The sequence below is a fragment of the Poecilia latipinna genome, unplaced genomic scaffold (assembly GCF_001443285.1).
Source record: "Poecilia latipinna isolate Pla-1442-1.1 unplaced genomic scaffold, P_latipinna-1.0 Scaffold67, whole genome shotgun sequence".
Classification (NCBI taxonomy): domain Eukaryota; kingdom Metazoa; phylum Chordata; class Actinopteri; order Cyprinodontiformes; family Poeciliidae; genus Poecilia; species Poecilia latipinna.
In genome coordinates this window covers 230,887-249,139 of record NW_015112683.1, presented here as the reverse complement: position 1 = coordinate 249,139, position 18,253 = coordinate 230,887, and the positions used below count along the sequence as shown (strand labels likewise).

Below are 18,253 nucleotides of genomic sequence, written 5' to 3'. Positions count from 1 at the left end.
ATTACAAATAATGTGAGAGGGGAAAGGTGAAGAAAGGGGGGGGGTGGGGGGGGGGGGGGAAGGGGGGCGGAGGAATATGTATGTGTGACTGTGTGTGAATGTGTGAAAGCCAAGTATTTGAAATTAAACAAAGAAAATGTGTGTATTCCTGAGATCTTCAGCTCCAGTCATTGAGGACCAGAGTCCTGCAACTTTTAGAACTGGCTCTGCTTTGACTCACCTGAGCCAAATAATCAGGTCATTAGCAGAACTCTGGAAAATTGACCATTTGATTCAGTTGAGTCGCACCTAAACCAGTTCAGATCAGTATTTTGAAGTTTTTCCACGTATTTATAACTGGCGACATTTTTTAAAAAGTTTAAAAATGACAACAAAAGGGTACGGTAGCCATATATAATTGATAAAATGACAGATGGTGGTGATGGGGGAGGCAGGCACCAAATAAAATCTCACCTAGGGTACCAACATGTCTAGGGCCAGCCCTGCTCCATGTAGAGCAGTGTCTTTGTTTTATGGACAGCTTGCACATCTCCACTCATAGGCAGATATCGTAAAATATGCAGTCTGAATCTGTGTCCTCCTGCTCTGGGTCAGACACCTCATTATTTTGATATAAAGGAACAGAATCTCCTCTCTGTTACTGATGTCTAAACCTATAGTTTGCTCTGCTGTTCCAGTGTCACAAACTGGATGTACATATCTTTGCCCTCTACTATGATAGAGCTACTAAACTCAGCAGTTTATGTTTGATATGTTACATATCTAATTGATGCTCAGAGAAGAGAAGGCTCATTAGTTAAAGTAAGGAAGGAGTCTGGTGAACCTTAACGGTATCCCAGCATGCAGATATTTGATACTAAATTTCTCAAACACGACACCAAATAGCGTAGTTATAAAAAAAAAAAGTGTTTTCTATTACTCAAAATTAGTCCCAGATTTTTTTTTTTTTCCATCAAACTCATCATGTATCTCACCTTTTTCTTATCAGGCATGGCTTGTTGAAAATACTTCCTCAAGGAAATTGATTTAAACCTATCTTCGATCTCCTCTGTAAGTCTTGGAATAGCCGACATTGGACGAACCATCCCAGGTTTTGTCTAAACAAAAACAACAACAATCTGTTACGGGCAGAGTTTTAATATACCAACATTTACAAGGTAAAAGATTTTGTACCTTTTCAACATCTGTTAGATTCCTCTGCTTATTGGCAGATGGATGCAGGCTGCATAACGATGCCTGAATAAAAAGAAAGCAGTGAATGACAGAAGATTGCATGCAGTATAAAAAAATATATACCATGTGTACAGCTAGTTGTTTACTTCATTGGTGTGTACATTTATAGAATACAAAGTACTGTATAAAAAAAAACATGTCGTCCTCCTAACTATGCAATAATTGTGCAAACAAGAAAAACAACTTCATAGCACTTTATCGTTGTGTATTTAAGAGATATTTACATAAAACACAAAAGCTATTTTCTGTAATTTTTCCTGTATGCCAGTTCTGATGAAATACATATGAAATATAACAATGTCAATCAGATTTTGAATGAAACTTTCAGCAGACACTCCAGTTATCTTTTTTATTAAAATATCTTTAATGAAATATTTTATTAAAATATCTTTAATGAAATACTCATGAATTCCCAAACAGTGTTTTTGTGGGAACAAATGCACATTTATTGACCAAATATACTTAAATGCATTTATTTGAAAATGTCAAAAAATAACAACCACAGTTTATTTAACAAAGAAAGATTGAATTTATGGGACTTTTTGAGGGCCAAAATCAGCTAGATGAATATTTTCTTACTTTCTTTCTGTGTTCATACTCAGCCAAAATACCAATGAGGTGAGAATACCAATGAGGTATTCTCACCTCACTCAATTGGAAACCTTTTTGCATTTTCTGAACAGTTCTTTTAAATTTATTTTGTAAAGGTAAAGATTTTGGTTTTAACTACCAGCTCTTACCTTTAGAAAAGAGCTTCTTTTTCGTATAGATAACGCCCATATTTTTCATGTTGTTATAAATAAGCTTTCTATTGCAAAATATATTCTATGGATGACAAAAGTCCGACTTAATGGTCCTAAATTCAGGGACCAAACTAATTGGAGAGCAATATTGCATAATATAAATAGTAAAACACAAGCAGCAGCAAGATGTTGCAGGGGTTCTGTTGGGAGTAACAGCTGGAAATAAATGAAAAGAAAATCAGTCAACTACTCACATATTTAGTTTCACGGCCCAAGGATTTTGAAAATGAAGGCTTGTGCTGAAAATGAAAAGTAAGGCGTGAAAAAAAAAATCTAGTGTGAAAATGAGACATGTTCCACCTAACAGTAAGTAAACTCATTTTCAAAAGTGTAATCAATTAAATAAAAAAGGGAACTTTTGGACTTTAAGTGGTTTTATATATATATATATATATATATTTTAAAATTCCTAAATGATTTATTTTTTATCAGCCATGATTTATGTCTGAATATTTCTGACCCAGTTAAGTCTGGACAGCCATCTGCCTTCAATCCAGAGCACACTGACAAATATTGTTTACCACTTTGAGCTGATCTTGTTTCTTCTGAAAACTACATGAGTCTGTCTCCTTTGATCAAAAATCTATGTGTTTTTTTCTCATACATACCAACTTTATAGAGTCAAAATTCCCTTTAGTCGCTCTTACAGTTAATATCTCAGCATGAATGTGAATATCTATTTTACAAAAGTCCAGAGCAGTTTTGCAGGAAGTGTTTGCATCTGTGGTAATTCCCCATTTTAATTCAAACTCTGACTGAACATGAAAGCTGATGATCTCTACTCTCTGTATCCTATTTAGTAAACATGCTGCATCAAAGCATGTTAAATAAAAAAACAGTGGAAAGAAAAACAATTTGCCTATAACAATTTAAAGGATTTTGATGCAAAACCCTTTCAAACATTTGGGAAGATTGTCAAGACATGGACTCTGGCTGGAGTCGGTGCTTCATAAGCCAATAGGGCCCCGTTTCAGAAAGCTGGGTCAACAAGCCCCGATTAGAGGGCAGATTCTCTGAATGCATAGTTCATGTAATGAGGACATGAACTACGCCTGTTGCATTTCTTGAGTTGAGGGGATTGGACTGTTTCTCAGTGGTCCAAAGGTGATTCAGAGTTATGTTTTCACAGATAGTGATTATTTAGGAACCAGGTAATTGTTGCTGTTTAACTCTGTTTTATTAAGTCCAAAATCATGCTCAGCTGTTCAGAAACACAAAGAAAATTCTGATTGAATATCCTAATACTGAACCCCAAAGCACACCATTGAAATATTGTTCAGAGAAAGACGACAGATGGCAACAACAATGCAGACGCGATGAAGGCAGCTACTATAGCAACCTTGATTATCATAGCCACAAGCTAGCTGTCTCCATATTAATGCACTAATTTGTGCCAAAGGAGACCTTATCAAGTACTGTAAAATAAATAAATAAATAAAAATAATATGTATATACAAAACCAGGTATAGGCAATGGGTGCCTAATATTTTCATGCACTTAGCATCTTTGTTTTAGGCTTTACATTATATGAATTACCTGCCATCGTTTTAAAAAGAACAATCTGTATTTTTGAAAGACTGCATGCTAAACTATCAATTTTCTAGAGATGAATGTCATTAGTTAATTTTTTGTGAAGGAGGCATAAATTTAATACAAACACCCACAACATATTCCGAGTTGTGCTTTGTTTGTAAATTATTTCTGGTTTTCAAGTAAAATAAAAGCAAAAGTTGTGGTAATTTTCTCACATAGCCTCCAGCAAATTGACTCACAGTCAAACGTGCATCATGACCCAGAATCTACAGCACACTGTTACAAATTACCTGAAAATGCTCCTTGGTAGTGGAAGACTTGGAGGATTTCTGGCACTGGGATGTTTTGCAATTACAAGGTGAATAAATTATCCCATTAATTCACTTTCAGTATTGTGCTTCACAATTTGCTGTTGAATAATTTGGTTTCAATTTCAGCAATCAATGACAGAACTCACTGGTGGATTGGAATTTGACAGTATCTCATCAATAACTGCATAAAGGTCCTCTGACTTTTGACGGAGCTCAGCAGGAGAGCACATCTGCAGACAGGACAGAATTATTAAGACTTTTGTATGAAGTATGACGCATGAATACGATAAGAAGCTTTGTGCCCTTTTACCTCTGCATGGGTGTCTGTAGGACTTCTGTCCATGGAGTTACAGTCGTTCATTTTTCTTTCCACTTCTTCATCTATTGCCTATGAAAACAAAGAAAGAAAAAAAGAGCCAAGTTTCAACCAAAGAATACAAAATACATCATCCATCAATTATTCTCTGTACATAATTTAAAAATTCTGAAAAATAATACAAACTTTATTTGCATTTAGCACTTATTAACAGTTCCTTCATGCCCACGTCAAACATCTTGTTGCATAACATTATAAAAATGATTAAACACTCTCTTGTTGTCAAAATGGAGTTGTACAAAGTTTGAAAAGCAGAACTAACAACAAACATGGCACAGCTGATTTTTAATCAAGTATGTTTAATTTTTTTGTTAGGCTATTTGTAAGCACTGGAATTAAAAACATGTTTTTTATTTTTATTTTTATTATGCTACTGAGCTAAAGTTCATGTACTTTTAGAAATCCTTTGCAGCATTGTTTACATTTGTTGCTGCACTCTGAATTTTAGGTTCATACCTTTGAAGATGAAGAATAAAGCATCTATTAAATTTTCTAAATAGTCCAAGAACCACCAAACCTTGACTGACTGACATGACTGTAAAACAGACAAGAGTTTATTGACCATTATTAAATAAGAACTTGAAAGATCAGTGTCTGTGAAGAATAGTGCAGATTGTAGAAAAACAAAACCTGAGCAAGCAAACAGAAATACAATTTTTTTTTTTTTTTTATGTTTTTTTTTACCCAAACCATGCATAGCACACTGAACCAGCACACAGAGACCAGGGATTTCTAAAGTGGACAGATTTTGTTTTCTATAGATTCTTGCAATTCGTTTCTTTCAAAAACAATGCTCGAGGAAAGTTTGCAAGGTGAAATAAGCCAAGGAAAGCAACTGCATACAATTCAAAGTTTCTATAACGCCGGAAAGTCGTACTGTTGCTTTGTGTTGCTTCTCTGAGATAATCACATAGAAAACATGATTTACCAAAAAAGTATTGGTGAAGTAAAAAAGGCAGGACAATTTTCAACTGGGAAGCAGTAGAAGAAAAGGAAAATCTGTGCTTTCTACAAGAAATCTTGCAAAGTGTCTAAAATCGATGTATTGGGAAAATCTTCCTGCAGCTAAGAAGCACTTAGCTGCAGGAAGATTTTCACTGACTACAATAAATGTATTTTCTCATACAAGGAGTATTAAAAAAAAAGAGAAAAATAAACATGCTACAGAATGTCTTCAAGAAACATTTCATTGTTTTTTTTGTTTTGTTTTCCTCATGTCTACTCTAAAACTTTGGAGATTTTATTTTAACTTTTATTTGCCCTTTTGCAGATATTAGCATGTAAATTATTCTTACCAACACTTTGCAAATTTGTTGGGGATTACTAACATCTTCTGGATGTTAGACGGGATAACAGGGTGAATTAGAGGGATTAGAGTTAAATATATGAACTCACTTGCTGATCCAAGAGAATCGTGTTTGTTGGTATTGCAGCCAGTGATTTGTAGCTTGACTTAATCTTGTGTGCATGCTGTTTAGGGAGAGGGAGAGAAAAAAAAGCAGATAATGAATACAAATTAATTATGAGTCAGATTTCTGTCATTTTATGAAAGAATATCCTTGTAAAATGTCTGGAGATGCACCTCATAGAGCATTTCAGCTTTGTATCTCACCCCTAATGCAAAACTACATCAAAAAATTTTCCAAATTAGTAAAAATTAGAACCTGTTAAGAAAATAAATATTCATACACCTCAAAGCTTTATAAATCTACTTATGATAACAGGAAACCAGTGGAAGATGTTGCTCTAGTCAGGTGAGACCAAAATGAACATTTTTGGCCCATGTGTGGAGGAAAACTAACAACACATTAATCCGGGCAAACCAGAGAAAGTATTATGATATGAGGATGCTTTTCCTTGTCATGAACAGTGTAGCGGTTAAAAGTTGAAGGGAAGAAGGAGATACACTGAAATACAGCTGGAGGTACAATGTAAGTGTGTGTTACAATGACCCTGTCACAGTCCAGACCCTAATCAATTGGACTAATTGGGACTATTTTTGTTAATTGCAGCGAAAAGCTACAATTATTGGTTCAGGGGAGATGAATTATGCATACAGGCTTTTTCAGATTTTAATTTAGAGCAAAATATGTTGGTTTTCTTCTTCTGTAATGTGAGAAATTATAAAAAAAATAAAAAAAATAAAAAATTAAGTCCAATTGCTTGGCCCTATGTATCAGGCATCTCATCCATCCCCCAAAAACAGACATTACTAGACATGCTGCATTATTGGTGTTCATAAATCCAAAGTTTTGACACCAAACAGCTTTTCCAGATGTGGAAACCTGTGCAGATTGATAATCCGTAGCAGCAGCAATGGCTCATGTGACAAAACACAGACAGACATCTAAATACAGAGAACAAAACCTGACATCCTAACAGCAGACAATAGCTCATTTTAATCACACAGCATGAGAGAACAGTGTGTGCCAGGAAAAGAAAACACCGCCATTAGTGCATCAAAGTCATGCTTGTGATAGACAAGGACACTACCTTTCTTTTTTTACCCTCCCTGTCACTGCAGTCTGATATTGCACTCCCTGGCCTGGGGGACGGCGTGGAGCAGAGGGACAAGGAAGGAGAAGAGGTGAGGTCTCTGATTGGTGGAGCAGGAGAGGGTGTAGGTGTGGGCGTACTTGTGGGCGACGACCATCCGGGAAAAGCTATGGTTGTGTAGCAAAACGGAGACAGGCTGCGGGGCTTTGGAAAAGTCTGAGAAGGTGTGGGTCCTCTGGAAACATGGCCGCTCACCTCTGACTCACGTCCTCCAACCTTTGTTGTTTGTTGTAAATGAGGGAGAGAGGAACGTGTGTTCAAAGGTGTGATGTGTGGCAGAGGAGGGTGGAGATGTGGAGGGGAGACGGGCGGCGATCTGAGCTGCTGAGAGAGCATTCGGAGCCTTGAGAGAGAGGAGTTTGGTTGGCAAGTCGATTTCCGCGGCGCGGAGGTCTCTGGCTCCTTAATAGATGAAGAGGTTGGCGATAGGAGTTTTCTGGAGTTATTATTAATATGGTCCTTGAGGAGCACGGTGAGCCTCTGCTCATGCCGCTTTGAAATAAAACTCTTTGTTGTAGCCGCCGTGGCTGGTTGTTCATGCTGTGTCACAGAAATTAATTTCAAATCTGGAAACAGGGGTGGGGTGGTGTGGGGGAGATTGTTGGCCTTCGCCAGTGGAGGTGACTTTACCTGAGCTTTTCTAAGTTCACCGCTCATCACCTGAGTTTGAAGACGTTTTACATGATGCTTACTCGTCAAAGGAGCACTGACAACGCCGCTGGGCTCTCGGCAAACGGGGTTTTGACTGTCTACAGAGGTGGACGAGGAAAACTGAGATGAAAACTCCAGAGGAATAGAAGCCACGCTGCAGGCGGCTGAGCATGCATTGCACACAGACAGAGTCACGGGGTTAACAGGCCAGCAGGGGGTGTAAGGCCTCTGCAGCGCGGCAGACAGCACAGGAAGACGACCTTTTCTGAGGATGGCAGTGAGGAGGGACAGCCGGGTGAGAGGGGGGCGATGCCGGGAAGTGGGTGTCTGCAGACACGTGGAGGAGGACAGGCTGTCACAGGACGAGAAACAAGTCTGAGGAGTGTGAATCAGGCTAGAGCCGGGCGCGAGAGAGTGCTTCCTGATCTGAACCACAGCAGGGGAGAAGACTCCAGAGCGGATAGATGAGCACTGAGAAACAGTTCTGCTAAAAGAAGCGGGAGAAGCCACAGAGGAAGACTGCATGGCGTACCAACCCCGCTCTTTATCCAAGCCCTCTGACAGGATGGACTCTCTGGAGGAAGACGGAGTGGGGAAGAGGTCTGGAGAGTTTGCGGGGCTCGCTCTGTCTTCTGGCACAGACGCTCTGTTTGCAAAGTAGCCCAAGCTATGTTCAGAATGTCCAGAGATACCGTGGCGCTGCAGCCAGGGACTGCCTCTGCATTTGTCAACAACTGTTTCCATAGAGACAGTCGCTACGGCCTCATGGTCGGGTGTATTTTCAGATGGGGCGCCGACTGAAGGAGACGCCTTGGCTCGAGAGAGGCTCTTATGATCTGGCAAAGAACTGAACTGGAAAATAAAAACATATTACATTTGTGTTAATTTTTACATTTTATTTCTAATTTTGTTTGAAATGAATATTGGACATGCAGAGTTACATTTTCTACATCTGTCAGTTACAGAGCATGTACATCTGAAAGGTCATTTTAATCCGTTAATCATCTTCCTTCTACGTTTTTAAACAAAAAAGGTTCAAATTAAATGGATTAGAAACTACATATTCATGCCAGGCAATATCAGTATTTCTTCTGTATGTGTAAATTTAATAAAACTGTCATGCAGAATATTTTATTTCTGTCTTACTCGTAGTTTTCCCTCCAGCTGCACTGTGTTTCGCTCTCCTCCCTCTAAGACGTCCTTGATAAAGACAATCTCCGCTTTGTAAATGTCTCCCTCTGACATGGTCTCTCTGGCTGTCCTCTCCCGGGACACAGCTATGCTCTGACCGGGTAGAAAGCGAAAACATTTATGTGGAGGAGAGCATGTGAAACCTGAGAGGAGCTGAGGTGAACTTCACAGAGCCTGGCTGAGCTTCAAGGCTGAGCATGGGTTCACCACAACACACGCTCCAGATAATTCACATGCTCTGCTGGCATTAATGTAGCAACTCATTCCATCTGGAGACGATGCTGATTTGTTTGAGACGTATTTGTTTTCCTGTAATTATTACTTGTTTGAGTTCAAGTTTATTTTATGCAGAGTAAAATGTATTTAAAATGATATGCACTGGCTTTCAGTTTAGTGTAGCAGATTTATAGGATTTGCACTTTGGTGTTTTAATAGCAAGTAAACAAGATTCAAGCCTTCGTGAAAGCCAAATGCGTAGAGTACATAAGCATGCACATGTGACTATTGACATATTTTAATAACTTTCCTCCGGGTCCCTTCAAAATAAGACTGTTTTAATGACATCAAAGAGACGTCTTGATTTAATAAAAACAGCTTTCGATCTAAATCTACTAGTGCTATTGACAGTTTTGGGCTTCATTTTAAAAATGTCTGAAATTTAACCCATTTCTTGAATATCTTTGAAGGCTCAAATGCTGATATTTGTATTAAACTGAACTTGTTTTTAATGAAACATCTGATGATTAAAGATAAAAACTCAGTTATGACATAATCATTGTCCAGCCTACATAAGATTTTGTCAAATTGTAATGTTTTCCTTCTACTGTATGTCTACTTTTGTAGTTTAAATTAAAATATATTCTCACAATTGTATGAATACATTCATAAATCAAGCAAAGGCAAAAAAAATAAAATAAAATCTGCAGAAAACGTAATTCTAAAATTAGGAAAAGTTGATATCTATTTTGTTGGGAAGGTTGTTTGCCCACATCTAGGGAGCTCAAAGGAGCAATAACTTCTAGGGTGCAAAATTATTGCCAAGAACTTCATGGTGATGATCGTCCTAAAAATACACATCAGTCGATTGGCAGCTGTCAGTCATCTGAACTCATTTAAAATGTTGTTTGGGGCTCTCTTGCTTTTCTTTAAATAACCAACAGTCAGAGAAATGAAAGGCCTCCAGATGAGAGCTTCCTGGAAGACTGACAATTTATTTTATTTATTTTTTCATGTTAAGCAAGATGGAGCCTGAATAGAGAAAAGTTAATTAAGTTAGTTTAATTATTTCTCATGCAATTTGATGGCTGATGGTTTTACGCTTTTAATGTATGTAATGAGTTGAAAACATGAAAAGTTTTGAAATGTTACATAGCAACATAAATATTCTGATTTATACACTTGTGTCACAAAGCTCTTGTCAGAGACATGAAAGCAAATTGATGATCCAAACTTGAGAGTGCTCTTCCTAAACTTTTTTTTTTTTTTTTTTTAACGGCAGCCGGGGCTTTGGGAAACCTCCAGCAGCCATAACTTTCGACAGTGAGAAAATATCACAGAGACAAAGTGATTTGCACCCAAATGTCCAAACGTAACCTTTCTCGTATATCTTTAAGATTTTTGATGACATTTTTCTTATCTCCCTGGTTTTCAGGACTTCAAATAATCACTTTTGGCAGCTATTTCTAGAGCAGCCTGTGACTTATTGTGCCTGGGTGTGAACTCTGTGTCGTGCATCGTGTTTGATTCTTTGAGATGGAGGCGTCACTCTCTTGAGGGCCATGCACAGAAGCTTCTAATGCTCTGGTCAGGCAAATAAAAACATCAAGGCAGAACCACAAACTTTACTCTTCTGGGTTATGCCTTCGTGAATCTGTGGTCAGTATAAAGTTACTTTGAAGAAATGTGCCTTTCTTCACTCTCAACTTTTCCATAGGAGTTGGAGTCCACACTTCCACAACTGTACAGTGTTTCTTTCACATGAAAACTTTTAACTAATTATTTATGGATGTTCTTCCCCTTACATTTATCTTACACTTTTACTGACATTGTAACTCTTGTTGACGTTTCTGTATCTTCAGTTCTAAATATAGTCATATTTGGGTTGATAGAGTCATACTCTGTATCTCAGTTTGTATAACACCTCTTTCTACAAGGTTCTGATATTCTTCCTGATCTTCTTTGATATGATATTCTTCATAAATGTCAGTCAAATTACCAAGCTGAAGTGTAAGAAAACAAATATAAACAAAGTATGCCCTGATCCAATCTGACCCAGATAGAAGAACAAAAATCATCCCTGTCAAAAAAGATCCCATGCATCCTCTGCGTGATGTAGTGATGTGTGCTCATAATAAATACAAACCACATCTTTTGTACTTTAGACTTTACAGCAAGTCAATTTGTTGTAGAGATCTGTTGATTTTTGTGTTTGTTTGTCTTTTTGACTAACTGGTTAAAAGTTGGACAGCAAAAAGTTTAAATTGCCTGTTTTAGAATGATTTTTGATTACTGAATTAGTTGACAATTATTTCAATCAACAATTAATCTAATTAATTGTTTCAGTCCTACATTCAGTACAGATAATACAAAATAACTCTGTTGCATATTTTTTTTTTACTTTGAGAATAAGTTTTATTGAAACACTGATGGCCTAAAACTACCAAAAAAAGTGTTACTTTGCATACGATGCAGAATTTTTAACATGATGAACAGACTTTTGTTCTCGGAATTTGTGTATTTCTGACTAAAATACATTATTTTATGCCTCCTTTTTAAAGTTTGTTACATGTTGGATTCATGTTAATATATATTTAATACAAGACTTAAATGCAATTAACCAGAAATCGCAGTAAACTCATAAACTTTGCCTGCTAAAGACAACAATCTGAGTATTTCACACTGTGGTTTCCACTTCCTTATTTTATCTGTTCATTCCTGCCAAATTAAGATTATCCTGTCACGAAATAACAGGATAATGCAGGGAAATATTCCGTGTGTTTGTCAATTAAAGGCTGGACTATTGTGAGTCCTTTCTGTGTAGAAGGCAACCCGAATTACTGGATAAATCTGCAAAACTCCTTCAGCTGATCCAAAAGGCTGCAGGAAGAGCCATGACACTCCTCTCCTGTAGAATCAGCTCCATCTGAGACAGACAGGCACCATGTCTACTTTTAGGACTCAGCTGAAAACCATTTTGATAAAACTTATAATTAGAGGGGCTCGGGTTATCCTGAGCTTTCTCTGTAGTTATCACTGTGGGTTCAGATTGCTTGTGGACGTCCCGACCACTTTCCTATTATTCAGTTTTTGTATTATCTGCAGATATTGATGCTACAAACTTCGCAGTTTAGCTTAGTTTAGTTTAAATTACTTTTCTTTGACAGCAAGCCACTTTTAAAGTGAAAACCAGGATCCAAACATGTGAGAGTTATGCCAACTGCTCATTTAGATGCACAAATCATTACGACAAAAGTTTTTTTTCTTAAAAAGACCGTCTGTTTTTACATGTTGGAGCTCTTTCTCACTGTGACTTCCCACAGGCCTGCCAATCCTTGGGATAATAACCTTGGAGGAAATTCAAAAATTAATGGTGTCACCTTTGAAGTCTAGATGCTGGCAGTCAGCAAGCTGACGTCAAGCTTCCAGCACCGTAGTGCTGTTACGACAGCGATGCTGGATAAACATCTTTTAGCACTTTAAGCCCTCCAGCAAGCTGCACCACAGGGGGTCAACACCAGCTCCCTGGAAAGGTTACTTTTAATATCACAGTGCACTTTCATGTACCTGTACATTTTGTTATGGTGTGATTCAGAAAAAATAGCTCTGAAAAGAAGATATTTCTTTTAATATTTGGTTAAATTGTGTAAGGATGCTATATTTAGACTTTGATGTTCACTTTTATGGCAGAAGAGCATCTTACTGGATTTCTATGGTTGCTTTAGAAAAAGTATTTGATGTTGACTTTGCATAGATAAGGATGCAATTTCTGCAATGTTTGAACCAGAATCTCACATTATATTGGAAATGATGCAACAGGGATGTAATTTAAATGCGGTTAGCTTGTTTCCTCATTTCAATTTCACACGAATGTTTTTAAGAGGAATCCCCAACACGACGTCGACTCTCTCACTGCAGCTATAACAGATCCCACATTTTTAGGAAAGTTCTCCTCAATGTTTTGGAGTGTGCTTATGGAACATTTGGACTTTTCTTCTAAACGTGCATTTTGAAGTCAGAAAGGCTTAAATCCAGCCACTCACACATGAAAACCCGTTCCATCAAAAAGGAGCTCATCCAAAGACCATATGAAGATAAATAGCTACTGGGACTTGTTGACCTGTACTTGCCAAATGGCTCAGTTGTTTTTTTGTTTTTGTTTTTTTTTTTTTCCAGAAGCTGCTAATGTCTTATTATCTATTGGAGTATTTAGATTTTTTTTTTTTTTTAATGACTGGATTTATTGCACAGGTTGCATCCTGTCTCATCACTATCCTGAAATTCAATGGACTCCTGACAGTCATCCATTCTTTCACAAATGTCTGTACATACCTAGATGCTGTTAAAAAAAAAAAGAAAAAAAAACTGACTGGAACTCCCAAATTTGGAGGATGAGTGAATACCTATGGGAATTGCATGTGTTTATATTTTTACAATCACTTTTCTATCGAAAGGATGTTGTAGAAATGTAACAAAACCTCACCAGCTGCTCCTACAACTGAATTTATTTTTGCCTGCTTGTTCCCAAAGATGAGGTACAAAAGCACCATAGGTACATTAAAAGTGAGATTGATTATACGCCTGTGGTGAACAAATTTAATCTTCAGTTCTCTGACATGATAAATCACTTCAGATGAAAATCTTTTCACACAATTGACAGTTGCTGAAAGAGATTTTCTCCTTTATTAACCTGTTTGAGTTTGAGGATTTATTTGTTTCAATTTGAAGAAGTTCGATTTTAGAGAAACAATCTATTTTTTATTAAAAAAAAAAAATTGAAAAGCAAAATTCCAATAAATATTTCACCTTGGAAGCAAATCCTTGTACCACCGTTACATCGGCGTGTTCATACACCAACCTCGCTAAACCAGATCATCAACCTTTGTTTTAACCTTCAGATTAGAAATGTCTTTTATGAGTTTCCTGGAAGATGATGGCACTGTTTGTGTTGTGGACCTTAGAGATTACTTTCATTAACATTTTGCTGAGATTTATAATGAAGCCGTAAAAATCTTACTGAATAGTATCTGGCCATCAAACTTTCTGTTTGATGAAGAATTGGTGAGGACTGTAATCCAGAATGAACAACTTTCTTTAAGTTTTGGATTATGTTAAAGTAGCTTTTAATCTGTCATCAGATAATCTGAAGATGGACATTTGATTTCCTTCACAATGGGATCAAAAGTGATGTTAGCTAACTGGGACATAAATAACTTACACACTTTTAGGCCAACTTAAATCCTATAGGCTGTGGGTTTTTAACAAATCTTCTTAGATCATATTTTGTAAATAATCTTATAAACCTCAGTCAAAATCAGAAATGATGGTTACTTAAAAAATGTCTAAGGGAAGTTGTGTATATGTTCTTTCAAGTGTTTTCACATATGAAACCTTAAAAATATGAAAATCTAAGGTTTTCTTCACAAAGCAGGCAAATGCCAACCATATCCAACCTTGAAAAGCTCAATTCCGACCTTCTCGCCCTACTAAAACGATGACTATATTCCACATGTGGTACTAATTCAGATACATATCAAGTTGTTTTAAGACTGTCTGACGTCTGAACAGTCATGTTGATTTTTATCAGATTTTTACGTCATTGATTTGAGACATGCATTATTATGAAATTACAAAAAAAACATTTGCCATTGAAGTTCCACAAAAGGCCACTGCTATTAGGTATGTTTTCTTTTTGTCTTCTGATCTTGTGACATTACTGTACGCTTCATTGCTGAGTAACTTTGACATGGCATCCATTATTATATATGTAGAATGTGCATTGGAGTGTGAGGTCTACGTTCTTCTTCTGCACATGCAGTTCACTTTCAAGCCCTAAGCCATTCATACAGAGTTGCGTTTGCATAATTTAGTATGACCAAGCAAAAATAAAATTAAAATAAAATAAATCAGATTTCAGTAAAAACAGGAATTAAACGTCAACACCTACTGGGTGAACATAGCCTTAGTCTGTTAATTAAAAGTTTATGTCTTTAAACCCTGAACCGTAGGTTGTAAAATCAGTTGTACAAAGTACCAGCATGTCACTGCTGCGGCTTTACCTCATCTGATTTTCCTTTCTTAGCAGAAAACTTCTCGTCACTGGCAAGAATGTTTTTAATTGGTAGCTTCTGCACCACAGGCACAAAGGTAAAAGCTGCAGGCTTAGCGGGCATCCTTACTGTAACCTGCAAATGTTATTGGAGAGAAAAAAATAAATATATTTGAATGTAACGCATACTTGGAAAGGCCCTCCTTCTAATGTTACTGAAATACATACGAGCAATGCAGTTCATGCTAAGTGAAATACAATGAAAACTGCTGGTACAAAAAGTGGCAGAACCCGTTGAGTTTGAAAGTTGTTCTCTCGGTTACGTCTCTCCTTTATAGGGTGATATTCCTCACCATATGATGTATCATTACTCAGATACACACACACACACACGCACGCACTCAGAGGGAGGCGAGTTAATTAAACAGTGTAGTTCAAAGCTTTGACATGCCCAGATTCTTGGGAACCATTTAGCTGCTGTCACATCAGTTCATGCTCTCATCCAGCCCAAGTTTAAAAATAACAAATAGGCATTCAATTGAAACAACCCCACAGCCTTTATTTGAAACAAAACAGTGCTAGATCTTAATTACTTTAATAATCAAGAACCAATGTGAGGAAAGAAAATGTTGAAGAAAATGACTCCAGATGATCAAACGGATTTCTTAAGGTGGGGGAAAAGCTGCCTGCCTAGGTTTGCCCATTGCTTTTGTACTCAATGGTTTAGGCAGAAAAAAGATATATATATATTTTATTTACACACATCTTGGAAACTTTTCAGATTTAAAATATTTTAACTAATGAATTAAAATAACTTTTTTGTTAACCTACTCATATTCAACTGTAAGAAAAAGCGATTGTGTGACTCATAAATTAATCTCATCAGAAGAGGTGCATTCATAGCTATTGTCATTTGATTAGGTGTTCATACATACATATCCATGTTTTATGAAATTCTTACTCTATGATCATTGAAGACCAATCAGACCAATCACAGTTTTTCCACTCTGTTACTTTCAAATTTAGCCTCAACATCCCTTTTTTCCCACAGGAGCGGCCTCCCAACTGCTTCAACGTTGGCTGTGCTTTTAGAGTAATGAGATGTTATTGGTTTCTAGAATTTTTAAACACTCTGGCCATTTGCCCTTTGACACCATCAAAGTATTTTCAGATGCTCACTGGACACATCTGCTTCTTAGACCTTTTCCTGTAATTCTAAAATATGCTTCCTCGTTAAAATCACTGCAGGTCAGCAGTTTCAGACCGGCACGTCTGGCACCAACAACCATCCACATTTACCCCTCCAACCCCCCATCCTCCATTCTGATGCTCAGCATGAACTTCAACCTCTTGTTTTCATCACATCTACATGGCTAAATGTGAGTGTATACATTATAAAGTGTCCTGTGAATGAATACATTTTAAACAATTAATGTATTTATATATGAGTTTAGTCATGGCAGCGAGCGCAGTGAGACCTTCAGTGACATACAGTTTATCTTTTTTAGTTAAAATGGTTGCATGATGTTTTACAATCCCCTTTTATACGGTTATGTCATTGCAAACCCTTTGTTTGCTCATCATCTCAGTGGAGTAAGTTTACCCCGTGACAGACTGAGCATGTGTTTCCTGCTTGGCCGGTGAAGCCCTCCTGTAAACTAATCGCTGTCAGGGCTGCCGAGATCATACCGTCCTCATAGGTCACATTCTAGAGCTGGTCCTGGTTCAATCTGTTGCGTGTCGTCACTGTGTGTGTGTGCGTGTGTATGTGTGCCCAGTTATTGCTGCTGGCATGTTAGCCCAACGTAAGAGCCACTCAATCACTTCCTGGAGAGCCTGCACCCCTGCGTGTGGGTTTTTACGGCCACTCACATTAACTGTGACCTTCCAGAAAGTGACAAATGAACCTTAATGAAACTAAAGGAAGAAAGGCTATTAAAAAATTAAAAAATTTCCCTTCTGTTTTTCTTTTGTCTAATGATGTTTTTTGTAATGATTTTGAGACGTTTAGCTTTGTCCTCCTGCTAACATCCACATTTATTCGTGAATGCTTATATCATTTCCTTAATTAAAGCTCAGGCCTGTGACTGCGGTGCTCCAATGACCTTAGCATGTGTTTATCAAGATAGTTGATGTATGTATGAACTGTTGGGCGTGTTGCAAAGTAATGAGTTTAATTACAGACAGCCCCTCCTGTCAGACGGGAAAGTGGGTGTAAATTTAGACACCCAACAGCTGCTACTGAGCCCACAGGGCACTAAATATGGACTACAAACATATACTGAGATTATAATATGCACCTTACGCAAGAATTAGCTAAGTAAAAAAATATAACTACTGTACATATTTCAGTCAGTGGGATTTTCAGTTGCAGTTTTCCAATAATAAGTGGCACAGAATAAACAAATATAATATAGAAATGTATAAATATTAGGTCCGTGCTAATATTTTTGCTTTGTTTATTATGTAATTCTGACATTAAATTGGTTTATAAGAGTAACTCTGACTTTCTAAATGTATCTGAAGTGATTTTCCACTTCAGTCCAGGCGGAAAGCCAAGTTAAGTATCAAGTGACAGTGTCCGTCACTATGTTGTCCATTTGTTTATGTGTGTAAGCCTGCAGGGTGGTAATGGTTAGTAGGGGGTAACTTGAGAAGGCAGCATCGAACGGTGTTGTAACGTAAAATAACCCAATTAGCCTGTTTCACATTGCAGCTCTATTTGACTTTAGGCTAAAATACTTTTATAGACCTTATGTTTCCGAAGATCAACAAAGAACCAAAGCAGTTAGCTGAGATCATTCAACAGAAAACACCCGAGAGGATGATTACTTTACATGTTTTCAAATGAACGTCTATGAAATCATATAGTTTAAAACCTTCTTACCTTTCCCACATTCTTATTCAACTGTTCTGCTCTGGTTCTTCTCCATTTAAAGGGTTTTCCAACAGCCTCGGGTTCAGAAACAAAGCTTCACTTCCCATCAAAGCAAGGTGCCAGCTGTTCAGCTCCTATCATGAATCTGAAAGAGCAATAGTGTCAACCTGTGTTGTCCAACAGATTTCCTTTTATAGATGCCTTATATCCACAAATAGCCTGCAGACACCAGTCTGTGTGCTGGGAAGCAGAAACAATGTGTGACATGCCAGGACAAACTGACAGCTCCACTGTAGCTCATTTATTTTACTTTATGAATGACATAAGTTGTTTTTTTTTACCACCCATCTGAAAACACATATTACACTTTATAAAAAGACAAAAGAATAATAAACTTTTTGTTTGTTTGTCTTTCACTGTCTTAAAATGCAAAGCTTACATATATTTCAAACATTC

General features: G+C 37.2%; 1 protein-coding gene across 4 annotated transcripts in view; it reads right to left on the bottom strand.

Annotated features, from left to right (window-relative positions):
• mlip (muscular LMNA-interacting protein) overlaps window positions 1-17,969 on the bottom strand; it is a 33,334-nt gene extending 15,365 nt beyond the window's left edge. The window contains exons 1-11 of one of the 4 annotated variants that reach the window (XM_015060363.1): window positions 17,807-17,969; window positions 14,930-15,055; window positions 8,610-8,747; window positions 6,750-8,315; window positions 5,652-5,726; window positions 4,191-4,268; window positions 4,027-4,110; window positions 3,860-3,904; window positions 2,231-2,275; window positions 1,174-1,236; window positions 975-1,097 (exon numbers count right to left, since the gene is read on the bottom strand). In XM_015060363.1, the coding sequence (XP_014915849.1) occupies window positions 975-1,097; window positions 1,174-1,236; window positions 2,231-2,275; window positions 3,860-3,904; window positions 4,027-4,110; window positions 4,191-4,268; window positions 5,652-5,726; window positions 6,750-8,315; window positions 8,610-8,747; window positions 14,930-15,043 (2,331 nt within the window). In that variant the 5' untranslated portion in view covers window positions 15,044-15,055; window positions 17,807-17,969. The remainder of the gene's footprint in view (window positions 1-974; window positions 1,098-1,173; window positions 1,237-2,230; window positions 2,276-3,859; window positions 3,905-4,026; window positions 4,111-4,190; window positions 4,269-5,651; window positions 5,727-6,749; window positions 8,316-8,609; window positions 8,748-14,929; window positions 15,056-17,806) is intronic. The other 3 variants (XM_015060355.1, XM_015060362.1, XM_015060364.1) reach the window with 3 other exon arrangements.
• Window positions 17,970-18,253: the final 284 nt, after the last annotated feature.